Source organism: Pagrus major, chromosome 11 (genome assembly GCF_040436345.1).
Source record: "Pagrus major chromosome 11, Pma_NU_1.0".
Taxonomy (NCBI): Eukaryota; Metazoa; Chordata; class Actinopteri; order Spariformes; family Sparidae; genus Pagrus; species Pagrus major.
The window spans coordinates 13,488,825-13,502,162 of NC_133225.1; the positions used below are offsets into that span (position 1 = coordinate 13,488,825).

The 13,338-nt window shown below is 41.2% G+C and overlaps 3 protein-coding genes across 3 annotated transcripts in view; 2 read left to right on the forward strand and 1 right to left on the reverse strand.

The window, feature by feature from the left end:
* Nucleotides 1-1,530, reverse strand: part of glis1b (GLIS family zinc finger 1b) — a 74,655-nt gene extending 73,125 nt beyond the window's left edge. The window contains exon 1 of the mRNA XM_073476433.1: nt 1,251-1,530. Coding sequence (XP_073332534.1) covers nt 1,251-1,530 — 280 coding nt within the window. The remainder of the gene's footprint in view (nt 1-1,250) is intronic.
* A 3,523-nt stretch (nt 1,531-5,053) lies between these two features.
* On the forward strand, nt 5,054-7,513 carry dio1 (iodothyronine deiodinase 1). Its single transcript, XM_073477022.1, has 4 exons — nt 5,054-5,410; nt 5,485-5,628; nt 6,549-6,748; nt 7,044-7,513. The coding sequence occupies exons 1-4, from the start codon at nt 5,074-5,076 to the stop codon at nt 7,107-7,109; spliced, it is 747 nt and encodes a 248-aa protein (XP_073333123.1). The 5' UTR covers nt 5,054-5,073; the 3' UTR covers nt 7,110-7,513.
* Nucleotides 7,514-8,687: 1,174 nt separating this feature from the next.
* On the forward strand, nt 8,688-11,328 carry LOC141005220 (type I iodothyronine deiodinase-like). The gene is made up of 4 exons (XM_073477021.1): nt 8,688-9,183; nt 9,258-9,401; nt 9,970-10,169; nt 10,516-11,328. The coding sequence occupies exons 1-4, from the start codon at nt 8,847-8,849 to the stop codon at nt 10,579-10,581; spliced, it is 747 nt and encodes a 248-aa protein (XP_073333122.1). The 5' UTR covers nt 8,688-8,846; the 3' UTR covers nt 10,582-11,328.
* Nucleotides 11,329-13,338: the final 2,010 nt, after the last annotated feature.

Genomic DNA, 13,338 nt, shown 5'->3' on the forward strand with positions numbered 1-13,338 from the left:
TTCAATTGCCTCGCAGAGACAACCCAACAAAGAGATACGCATGTGTCTGCTTCAATGTTAATCTGCACAACATAATCCACAAACACATCTTGCATTCCCACAATTTACGGGAAGCGAGTTCAAAAGCGTCACAAAGACAATGAGACGATTCATTCTGGTTCGGGATGCTGGGGATGGAGGGCTGAGGGCACAACTGTGCTCCAAGAAAACTCATAAATGCTGAGACACATTCTGCACACATATGGTTTGTGTTTAGCAAGAAGAAACAATAATCAAATCCGTTGATCCTCTTCTTGCTGCAAGGATGATTGCTAATATAAAAGTCTGTTCCGTCTAATCATAATTTAGGATGGGGCTGTAATTACCTCCGCCCTCTCACAACAACACTCTGTCTAAACAGGATGGTGGAGCAGGCTTCCACTGAGATTTAAAGCCCAGTTTCCACTCTGGATACGATCTGTGTGACAGCGCTCATTTCATCTATGTAATTGTTTGAACATTTTTGCCTTCACTGATGAGCCCGTGTCAAAGTTTCTTTAATTATTTTATTTATTAAGGCAACAAAGGAGATCTCAATAAGAAGTGTGGGAAATTTGAGCAGACTGACTTAATTATTTTCGTGTTATAATGTTGAGAAAATTGAGAGAGAAAAAAAACAGAATAAATATTTCTAAATGAATCACTCCGTCAAAACTTCAAGTTGCCAAGTTTTCCATACTTAACTAATCGAGCCAAGATCACACTAATCCTCCCAGTGAACTAAACGCTGCCATGCCTTGTTAACATCCATAGGAAGTGCACACTTGCTTGGCACTTATTCCACATACTATACATCACTTCACATGGCGCTCGTGTGCAACAGAGACTTTGATTCTGGTGTTATTTATGAATTGGCCAAGGATCCAAGAGAGCTCTGGTTTTAATTAACAAACAGGGCTCTCAACACAAATACACAGCACAGCTGCATCAAAGGATGCTCTTGAGGAGCCCATATGGAAGCTGCATTATTTTAAATGACGGCTTTTAGCAATCTCAAACAACCTTGAACTGATAATTGGTCAAATTGGCCAGACTGACACAGTTGCTGTTTGACTAAATCTGTTATTGTTATCCTTATTGTTTATTTTAACGAGAGTAATAATCATTACTACATTAAAATGTTGTTTCAGTGTATCCGTAATGTTCAGAAATCTCCTCTCACCTTTCTCATCTAATCACACCACTTGAACACTTGGATCTACGGGGCCTACCTTGCGCGGGTGGGAGAGGGAGGCATGAGCGCGGAGCTTTGGCTGACAGATGCGCCTTCTCCTCGGACGCGTTGAGTCTCTTCGGGCTGGCGCAGCTCATGTGAGTCGGGGTGTCATGGGAGCTTCGGCAAATCTGAGATCCAAAACCGCCGCTCCCGGCTCGCCGCGCACAGATGTCCGCCTTGCCGCCGTACACGGCGAGTGACAAGCCGGTGAAGTCTGCGAAAGTCGGGGTCTGACAGTGGCTGACCATCCCGAACAGCGCTGAGGGGTTCTGCATCGATGACTCGGCTCTCCCATGCAGTGTGCAGCCGCTGCTCACATTACCTGCGCACATGAAAAGAAAAATAATAAATCTGCATCAACACGAAGACAAACTGTTTGTTTTCACTCGGGCAAGAAAGAATCAACACATCGGACAAAACGCTGTAAACTTCGGGGATCTGGCAACACCTACCTTCCCCAATCAGCCAATGAGGAGCAGGAAGAGTCTAATTGCGCACATCAGCATGTTTATCGCAGTGGAGGGGGATGCATCTGCGAGCCTGATCGATAGCATCCTCTCTGTGAGGATCAGCCATCAGCATCCCATGCGTCCTTCTCCTTCCCTCCCTCCCTCCCTTTCCTTCCCTCCCTCGGTCTCTGATTGACAACCGATAGCTCCACTGCTCCGCGGGATTCAGGAGCACCAATGAAGACTGTGTCCGTGTTTCTGTGGGAGGATAAAGGTCTGGATCAGGACGGCTGTGTTTGTAGCTCTGAGATGTGAAGTTTGCGAGCTCTTGCTATGAAACCTGGCGTGTTCCCAGTCCACAAATGTCGATGTAAAAATGTAAAGTAGGTCATTCAAAAGACTTTTCAAATTCACTGATTTTGCTGCATAGCCTTTTTAAGCTTTATATAAATATAGTTTATTGCGATTTTAATTTGGCAATACTGGTCTTTGCATCCGCTGCTCGGTAAGACAGCAGCTGCTATTATTCTTATTTCATTATGTCTATTTTATTTTGTTTCCCTCCCATTTTCAGACAGATTGAAGAGGGACTGAGACGCACAGGAAGGCCGACTTTTGAAAAAAAAAATGGATGTGAATTGTCATAAACCATTTTGACATAATTTACTGAATGTTTCCTTCAATTCTTTTTGAATTATTCTTTGGATCAAGGTTCATTACATCTGATCGACTGCATTCAAAAGTGGGCAGTCACAAAAAACTAGATCCTGGATATATTTAGATTAAATGGTTTTAATTGGACTTACTGGGTTTTAAAAAATAAAATAAAAAAGCTATGTGTAAAATAAAATGATTAACATCTGCCTAACGTTCATAATCACGCGTTAAATTCAGCTTTCCTATAATAAGCCCGATGTTAAAAGAGCTGCTGTTCATCTGATGCAGTGTGTTAATGTGGGAAATGCTATTCTGCAGCGCCATCTACTGGCCTTTAAGTGGAAAAGGCAAACTCCTAACTCGGGTCACAGAGTTTAAACGTCAGTGACAACACAGGCTGTGGGTATTATTATGTAAGTACAAGGTGGATGGAAGAACTGTTAAGTTGAAGTTCACAAAAGCTATGGAAGAAATGTGGTGGTGGGGTGCGTTCGTTATTTGTTCCAGTCTGAGGTCTGTAAAAATACGGAAATGCACGAATGATGCTGCCTTTGGGTGCTGTTGGAAATGTGAAGATCGGCACCAGTTATTGAAATATGCAACATAAGGAGAGAGAGAGAGAGAGAGAGAGAGAGAGAGAGAGAGAGAGAGAGAGAGAGAGAGAGCGCACTTAATGTATATTAATAGTTTAAGCACTGGATATCATGTGTTGTTTCTGGCATTCTACTGTATGTACGTTTCTTCACTGTTACGACGTCCTGCTGTTTTATTTTCAGTAAAGACGTTTAGAAACCATATGTATCATATCTTCGATCATTTAGAGATGCATGATACGAATTTATATTCAGTTCATAACCTGTAGTTTAGCACACCACGATGATCAGTATATGTGAACTGTTCAAAGATGCGATCCAGGAGCTGGGGGACAGCTGATCGGCATCTCTGAGACATCCGCTGGATATCTAGCAGGCTAAATATCCACCTCATCATTACCAACCACGGTCACGACTCGCATGTGTGATCTTGTAATATGTGACCCCTTGTCACTGATTAGTTGTGTTCAGAAGAGTTTGAAGTGCGAACAGCACAGCAAACCGACAACTTTGAACGTCATGTAGTGTGGCAAAGGCATAAGGCACAGTGAGCAAAGGTGGATGATTCAATATTGTGTATAGCTTTAATAAGACTTGTGTTAGAAGTTGTAGCCTTTTTCCCTCACCTCTGAGCTCTTGCAGAACATGCATTTTCCTGCTTGTTTCCTCTCATCTACTTGTCACCTGGGAGACAGTAACTTGGACATGGTGAGTGATATGATCAGATTACAGGCCTTGGTGCCAAGATGAGCCATGGACCCCTATTAATCCACCCAGGTACCTGCTAGCAAGGAAATGAAGGGAGGAAAGTCAAGGAGAGAAGGGTACATAAGTCAGTCATTTACAACAGCTGTTAGCTTATATCATCAGTATAGTATGTGTCCATTACAGATGAAGTGGACTTTTGATAAAACATTGGGAAAATGTGAGCTCATTTCACTCTTTAACATGTTTTTCTGGATTTGAAATAGCATAAAAGAGCAACTAAAGCTCAAAGAGATTGATTTTTTAAGTAATTAAAATTGATTAAAAAATAATAACATTGGGTGAAGAACTGTCCAAAGCATTATTAAAACCTGGAAGGATAGTTGTGAACCATCATCTTCAAGGAAGAAATGTGGTCAGAAAAAAATCTTGAATGATGCAAAATCACTTAAACGTTTGGTGAAATCAAATCGTAAAAAAATCAACAGCAGAACTCACGGCTATGTTTAATAGTGAAATTAAGAGCATTTCCACATGCACAAAGTGAAGAGAACTCAAAGGATTGGGACTAAACAGCTGTGTAGCTTTAAGAAAAAACATTTATCAGTGAGGCTAATCGGATAAAAAGGCTTCCCTTTGCTTGGGAGCATAAAGATTGGACTCTGGAGCATGGAAAAAGGTCTGATGAGTCCAGATTTACCCTGTTCCAGAGTGATGGGCGCATCAGGGTAAGAAGAGAGGCAGATGAAGTGATGCACCCATCATGCCTGGTGCCTCAGTTGGTCAAGTCCGGGTTAAGCAACATTATGTGTTCAAAAAATGTGCTCAGCTGACTACCAGAGTATACTGAAGGACCAGGTTTTTACATCAATGGATTTTTTCTTCCCTGATGGCATGGGCATATTGAAAGACAACAATGCCACGATTCATCAGGCTTAAACTGTGAAAGACTGTTTAAGGGAGCATGAGACATCCTTTTCACACATGGATTGGCCACCACAGCGTCCAGACCCATTGAGAATCTTTGGGATGTGCTGGAGAAGACTTTAAGCAGCGACCCAACTCTCCCATCATCAATACAAGATCTTGGCGAAAAATGTATGCAACTCTGGACCGAAATAAATGTTGTGACATTGCATGAGCTTATCAAAACGATGCCACAGCGGATGCCTGCCATAATCAAAGTTAAAGGCGGTCCAACAACATATTAGAGTGTGGAAGCGTAGATAGCAGCAGTGCTCCAACAAAGTATTTGCCATTTGAGTTCTAGGAAATACGAGCTCAGAAAGAGGCCTTTGAACGCAGCTGTTATCAAAGTCGAGCCGGGTGGGCGTTTAAGCGATAACTTCAACACTCAGGTGGCAGTTTTGGGAGCGACAGCGTGAAAGCTGGACTCCACCACCAAGGAGCAAGCATGTTTTTGCAAAAACTGATGGTCTATTGGTCGGTAGCAGGCATGTTTTGCTTTAGGATAGGAATCGGTCTCATATTTCAGATCATGCACTTCATTAGTCCAAGCCTCGCCAAGAAGATAGCCCTCAAGATGGGTGAAAGGATCACCATGACCCAGAATCCCAACTTTAAGTTTGAAGATTGGGGTCTGACATTTGGCACGAAAGAGTCCATCAAAACCGCTTTCCGTGTTATGTGGATGGGTCTTGGACAAGAGGCTTTTGTGGGAGGAAAAGCTCCGGACTCACCTGTGGTCACCATGAAGGGGGAGAAAACGAACATCTGCAAGTACTTAAACGGTGAGTTATGAGGCTCATGTTGTATATATATCTCTCTGCTCCTAGATATTGAGCTGTTTTATTTTTCTCTGCAGGCAACAGGCCGCTGGTGCTGAGTTTTGGAAGTTGCACCTGACCCCCATTTATCTTAAAACTTGAGGAGTTCAAGCAACTCGTCAGGGATTTCAGTGATGTAGCTGACTTTCTTGTGGTCTACATCGCGGAAGCGCATTCAACAGGTGAGTGAAAGTTGCCAGGTTGAAGTCAATAAAACCATAACATGCATCCAGAATCTACAAGTGGAAGGTCAAGCAAGAAAGAAAGCACTTTCCTGAAATACTTGACAAAAGATAAACTCTTTAAAAGTTTTGAAGATGGATGTGCAGTTAGAAAAGTACTAAATTTATTTACCCTCAAACACAAAGTATAATCCTTTTTTTTTTTTGGCTGCTGATTTCACCATATTTCCCCCTGGAGGATCAATACAGTATTTCAGATTTTTACTCTGATTCTGATTTATCAATGATCTTCACCACTTTGCATCCTGAACGAAAATCCCTGCAGTTAAATAGTTTAAAACATTTACATTTATATTTAGGGCATTTAGCAGATGCTTTTGTCCAAACAGACTTACAATATGTACATTTGTCACAAGAAAGAAACCACAACTTATCACCGTCGATAAAGTAAGAATGATTATCAATGATACCTTAAGTACACAAGTGCTATGATTTGAGTGCTAAGGGTAAGAACATTCAAGTGCATATACGTTTTTGGTTTTTTTTTGTTTGTTTTTTTTGGGGGGGTTTCATGCTATGCGGGGTCGAGGTGATGTCTGAACAATGTTTATTCTTGCATGAATACATCAGTTGAGAGGTTAAACAATAAAGTCGTTCTGTAAGTCTGGTTTGACTTATGTTACTATATTTTATCAAGTCTAACAGTCTAATGTTGAGTTTAAAAACAACAAAATATTGAAAGTCATTGTAGAAAAGCTCTCCAAGTCCCTGAGAAGTAGCTATGTGCCTACAGATCAGGCTGTACCATAGTCTGCGCTCAATTAACCCGTGACGCTGTAACGCACTTATGTAACCACTACTATGCAGGATTTGCTAAATGCTCCTTCTATGTCCTGCTGTATTCTTTATCTCTGTATCAGATGGTTGGGCCTTTACCGGCAACTTTGATATCAACAAGCACCAGAGCCTGGAGGACAGGCTGTCTGCAGCACAGATCTTGGTTCAGAAGGAGCCCCTGTGCCCAGTGGTTGTGGATGAAATGAGTGATGGTGCCGCCATAAAGTACGGCGCCATGCCTGAGAGGCTTTACGTGCTGCAGGCTGGGAAAGTTGTCTACAAGGTGAGAACATTTTATATGGTACTCTATTTTATGTTATGTGATCTTGATTGGCTCCTCTTATGCAATCGCGTGATTAGAAGTAATACCAGCCTTATGGGTGTAAAGGTCCCTACCCTATCTGTTATCATGCGACTGCGTGAGAAGGAGCAGTGAAAGAAACAACACTCAAGGCAACAAAGACATGTCTCTCACGTCTTTTGTTGGTATGTTCTTTCTGATTCCAATGAAAGCATGGTGGCTTTATTTAAAGTGTTTTGTAATGTGTCATTAACAGTCCACACTCTGTGTTTCCTAGGGATTGGAGGGGCCTTGGGGCTACGATCCACAGGAGGTGCGTTCGTTCCTGGAGAAGATGAAATAAGGAGGTTGTCCAGTCATGTATTAGCCAACATCTACATGTAGTTCAATAGCTGTTCTCTGGCATCTGTTAAATCATATAACATGTATAACCGTCCAAGCTTTCACTGATAGTGCCTTCATGCTCTCCTGTACTCCAGGAAAATGTATCTCACCATCAATCTCTGATCTTGAACTCACCTCAGTGTTTCTTGGTGACGGCTACAGATAAAACCTTTGGCTTCTGTAGCCAGATGAAGTGAAACACAGAGAAAGTTCAGTCAGGAGTTTTTGTGCTTTTGAGGTATCGCGTAATGTACAGGAGATGTGACAGTGAAAGCTCGTGTTTTTTTCTTGCAGGTTTGGTTGTCTTTGATTATAACAGCAATTTACCTGTATTAATCAATAAAGGTTTCTATTGTTGATTAATGCTCCAGGGTAATTGTACAGGGGGCTGCTTTTTACAAACGGGGCTCTCAACACAAACACACAGCACAGCTGCATCAAAGGATGCTCTTGAGGTGCCCGAATGGAAGCAGCATTATTTTAGAAGACGGCCTTTATCAATCTCAAACAACCTTGAACTGATAATAACAAATTGGCCAGACTAACACAGCTGCTGTTTGACTAAATTTGGTATTGTTATCCCAAACAGCACTGATGGGTTCAAAATATTACAGTGTGGACGTGTAGATAGCAGCAGCAGCCAGGCAAAATAGTAGAGAGGTTAACATTGATTCAGTGGTGAACAAACATATGACCTAACGTTATATATAGCAAGTCCTCACACATATTTCAGGTGGTCGTAGACCAAAATGCAGAGCTTAAATTACACTTAATTGAAGTTACTTACATACGAGGCGAGAAACGACACTGAAGAGGGATGCCAATGATGCTCCATGTCTCCATATGGGGTTAAATTAATAGTAAGTGGCTAAACAGTTGTTTGCTAACAAACTAGCTCCGGTTAGCTTCGGTTTAGGGCAGGTAAAATCGTATAGCTAAGCTAGCTAAATGTTCATAGTCAGTTTGCTTTGTAGTTCCTCTGCCTCTTTCAGGTAGGCTGTAAATCTCTTGTAGACTCGAAATATTATCAGTGGTAGAGATATCCAGTCGTTTGGCTAGAAAATAATCAGGTGAGAGATATAAATAAATAAATAAACAAATAAATAAACACTGATGCTATGTTAGCTAGCCCACTCTTGTTCTAGCTAGTGGCGTCTGGACCCAGAGTCTGTAGAAAAATTGGATTAAATTGTTTTAAACCTGGGAAAATATTTTTAAATACCTCTGGAGAAGCAGTTTAACAGATACAGAAAAATACTTTCGGACTTTTCCTCCTAAGTTTTTCTTGGAAACATTAGTATTAACTGTTACCTGACCGAACCGCACAGCAGCGTTCAGGGTGCTGTGTGGTTCGGGGGACCTTGAGTAACCTGACATAACTTCGGGGAGGTAAGAGGTAAAAATGGAGATGTTAACATCAGTTTAAGGATTAAAAAGGGGGGGAAGGGCGTAGAAAAATAAACGAGGAGACGTTTCAAGGGAAACGGAACCAAGCCCGACTTTGCAAAGCAACTTCAGTGCTCCAACAAAGTGTTTGCCATTTGAGTTCTAGGAAATACGAGCTCGGAAAGAGGCCTTTGAACGCAGCTTTTCTCAAACTCCAGCCGGGTGGGCGTTTAAGCGACAACTTCAACACTCAGAGGGCAGTTTGGGGAGCGACAGCGTGAAAGCTGGACTCCATCATCAAGCAGCAAGCATGTTTGTGCAAAAACTGATGGTCTATTGGTCGGTAGCAGGCATATTTTGCTTTATGGTAGGAAGCAGTCTCATAATCCAGATCCTGCGCATAATTTGTCCAAGCCTCGCCAAGAAGATAGTCCTCAAAATAGGTGAAAGGGTCTCCATGACCCAGAATCCCAACTTTAAGTTTGAAGATTGGGGTCTGACATTTGGCTCGTTAGAGGCCATCAAAACCTGCTCTCGTCACTTGTGGATGTCTCTCGGACAAGAGGCTTTTGTGGGAGGAGAAGCTCCGGACTCACCTGTGGTCACCATGAAGGGGGAGAAAACGAACATCTGCAAGTACTTAAACGGTGAGTTATGAGGCTCATGTTGTATATATCTCTCTCTGCTCCTAGATATTGAGCTGTTTTATTTTTCTCTGCAGGCAACAGGCCGCTGGTGCTGAGTTTTGGAAGTTGCACCTGACCCCCGTTTATCTTCAAACTTGAGGAGTTCAAGCAACTCGTCAGGGATTTCAGTGATGTAGTTGACTTTCTTGTGGTCTACATCGCGGAAGCGCATTCAACAGGTGAGTGAAAGTTGCCAGGTTGAAGTCATTAAAACCATAACATGCATCCAGAATCTACAAGTGGAAGGTCAAGCAAGAAAGAAAGCACTTTCCTGAAATATTTGACAAAAGATAAACTCTTTAAAAGTTTTGAAGATGGATGTGCACCTTAAAAAGTACTTAATTTTTTAAGTAAAATCTTTTTTTCCCCCAGTGATCTTCACCACTTTGCATCCTGAATGAAAATCCCTGCAGTTAAATAGTTTTAAATGTTTATTCTTGCATGAATACATCACTTGAGAGGTTAAATAATAAAATTGTTCTGTAAGTCTTGGTTTGACTTATGTTACTATATTGTATCAAGTCTAACAGTCTAATGTTGAGTTAAAAAAAACAACAACATATTGAAAGTCACTATAGAAAAGCCCTTCAAGTCTCTGAGAAGTAGCTATGTGCCTACAGATCAGGCTGTACCATAGTCTGTGCTCAATTAACCCGTGACGCTGTAACGCACTTATGTAACCACTACTATGCAGGATTTGCTAAATGCTCCTTCTATGTCCTGCTGTATTCTTTATCTCTGTATCAGATGGTTGGGCCTTTACCAGTAACTTTGATATCAACAAGCACCAGAGCCTGGAGGACAGGCTGTCTGCAGCACAGATCTTGGTTCAGAAGGAGCCCCTGTGCCCAGTGGTTGTGGATGAAATGAGTGATGGTGCCGCCATAAAGTACGGCGCCATGCCTGAGAGGCTTTACGTGCTGCAGGCTGGGAAAGTTGTCTACAAGGTGAGAACATTTTATATGGTACTCTATTTTATGTTATGTGATCTTGATTGGCTCCTCTTAGGCAATCGCGTGATTAGAAGTAATACCAGCATTATGGGTGTAAAGGTCCCTACCCTATCTGTTATCATGCGATTGCGTGAGAAGGAGCAGTGAAAGAAACAAAACTTGTTTCTTGGCACGGAGCCAGGCTGATGTCTGCCCTGCAAGACATGTAGAATTAGATAACAAAGACATGTCTCTCACGTCTTTTGTTGGTATGTTCTTTCTGATGCCAATGAAAGCATGGTGGCTTTATTTAAAGTGTTTTGTAACGTGTCATTAACAGTCCACACTCTGTGTTTCCTAGGGATTGGAGGGGCCTTGGGGCTACGATCCACAGGAGGTGCGTTCGTTCCTGGAGAAGATGAAATAAGGAGGTTGTCCAGTCATGTATTAGCCATCAGTCTCAACCAGTGTTGAGGGGTCTCCAAATGTGTCAACATTGTAACCAGCATATATTACTGATATATACATATACTGATGATATATATATTTTTTGTAATCAGACTCAAATGAATACACTGCAACATCTACATGTAGTTCAATAGCTGTTCTCTGGCATCTGGTAAATCATATAACATGTATAACCGTCCAAGCTTTCACTGATATTGCCTTCATGCTCTCCTCTACTCCAGGAAAATGTATCTTACCATCAATCTCTGATCTTGAACTCACCTCTCAGTGTTTCTTGGTGACGGCTACAGATGAAACCTTTGGCTTCTGTAGCCAGATGAAGTGAAACACAGAGAAAGTTCAGTCAGGAGTTTGTGTTTTTGAGGTATCACATAGTGTACAGGAGATGTGACAATGAAAGCTTGTGTTTTCTCTTGCAGATTCCATCAATTTAATCTGTAATAATCACTAAAGGTTTCTATTGTCGATTAATGCTCCAGGGTAATTGCACAGGGGGCTGCTTTTTACATGATGATTACAGTGCAAACCTCTGGTAACTGTAACCTGATGAAATATGACTTAAAAGTTTGCCCTCTCTGAATTATGTGGGAGCATTTAAGTGCAGTAAGCATCTTGTTAAACAATCTGCATTTCCTAAAAATGTTCTTACACAATTTATTTTTCAATGTTGTCTTTATAGTATAATGATAAATATTTAACCTACAAAGACTCTTGCCTCGTTGTCCTAATTTATACGTCACATATGACCCAAAGTGTGTTTCAGTTCATCCACTAATTATTGTTTCTCATCTCATGACCCTGGTTACCAAATGATCAGTTTGTCAGTTTTCATACTTCTTCCACTCAATGTAGCTGGATGGAAATGGGAGAAAAAGCTAGAGTTAAATCACGTTTTCCCTGGAAAAAAAACAAAGATAATTCAAGATATCGCTCCCACAGTAGACGATTAAAATCAGAGGAAATACCAGAACTGTGTGTAAGCCAGTGTTTCCCACACATCTGTACTTGCGTTGCCACTTCTCTAAGTCGCCGTGACTCATCCTCTCTCTCCCCCCGACCCATGAACACAAAATAATAGTCTGCAAAGGTCCAGAGGGTTTCTTTCTTATTTTTACATCGTGTTTTTCTTCAGAGAGAACGGCTGCATGGCTTTAATGTTGACATACAGGGCAGTCTTCCACCACATCACAATGTGGCCGTTGTTTGCTGTCTTGTCTGGAAGCGATAAATGGTAAACGTACTGTACTGTATGTGGGTCACGCAAGTTCAGTGAATCCAGACCAGTCTGTGCACATGTGCATACATGTGAGCTGTGGAGTATGTTGTTCAGGCCCTGAGTTAATATGGTTTAATACCTAACTGTTAAATCTTTCCACGTCCATTGATGTCTCTAAAATGATCTAACATGTCTGCTATAGTGTTACACAGCAGTTTAATCCAAGTTTTGTGGCCTTCTAAGGTCTATGTTTTACTGATGAATTTCTCTGCATGTGGTGAATGAGCAGAACATGTTCTTTTGATAAAGGAAAATAGATGGTGTGTAGATGATTTTAATTTCCCTCAAGGTAAGTATAATTAGACTCCCAAAAGTATGTTTGTAATTACTGGCCTTCCTCTTGTCTTTATGTTTTTTTTTCTCTTTCTTTCTTTCTTTTTCTCCACACCGACACTAAATTAAAAACCTGAGCATTCATAGTAGTTTCTTATATTTTATTGTCTATTTAACGTTAGTTAATGTCTTTATCTGTCGTGCACTTTAATGTTTACTTTAGTGTTAGGAAATGTCTTGTCTTCATCTGTTGTGCTTGTGCACTTTATTTCTCTCACCGTGGGATAGTGAGAAATGTCTTTTCGATTACTCTGTATGTCTGGTACATGTGGAGAAATTGACAATAAAAACTTGAAACCTTGAAAATATATTTCAGTGCACTTAAAGATGCCCTCTTCTGCAATATCTCATGATCCAGAGAGTGGTAGTGATAATGTGGGCTGGACTTCACCCATTAAAGTAAAAGCAACTGTGAAAAGTAAATCTTGTAGAAAAAAGTAAGTAATATCTAAAGATATAAAGCACAATCGAAACCTTTGACTAATCAAATAAGACTTAGACTTAAAAACTACAGGCTTGTAACTCATGGTAATCAGTCTACTATAGGATATGGTAGTGAACAAAGCAGTTCTGTGTGGCTACAGCTTTCATAACATTAACTGTGTGGCTCTGAAGTTGGCGAGCAGGTTTGGCTGCTGCCCAGCCAGGCCACATCCTGTGGAAAGCAGCCAGCAGCAGCTGAGCCTCGTTTCCTATTGTTAGACAGGAACCAGAGCACTGTCAGATCCTCCCCAAACATGGACTTTTGTAACGATTCATGTCTGAATCTTAAAGTCAAACCAAAGACAGCTTGTTTAATATGTTCATTTGCTTTTAGAGAGGGTAAATACTGTGTCTAGGCCAGAGGTCTTTGCAAAGCAGTCGAGTCCTCAGAAGCCCACCAGAGGGCAATGTGAAGCCATTTTTACTTCAACAGGAAGGCAGTGGACATAAGAGTTATGGGTTTTTTTTCCCTTTGGCTCCAAGACTTTAAAAGGGACCCATGTGGCTGAATTTGCATCATCTTCAAAATCAATTGGCCCTTAAAAGTATTTAATTTAATAGTGTAATAACCTCAGCTGCTGTACTGAATCATGGACAAATTCAGATGGCAAACCCTTTTCCAGA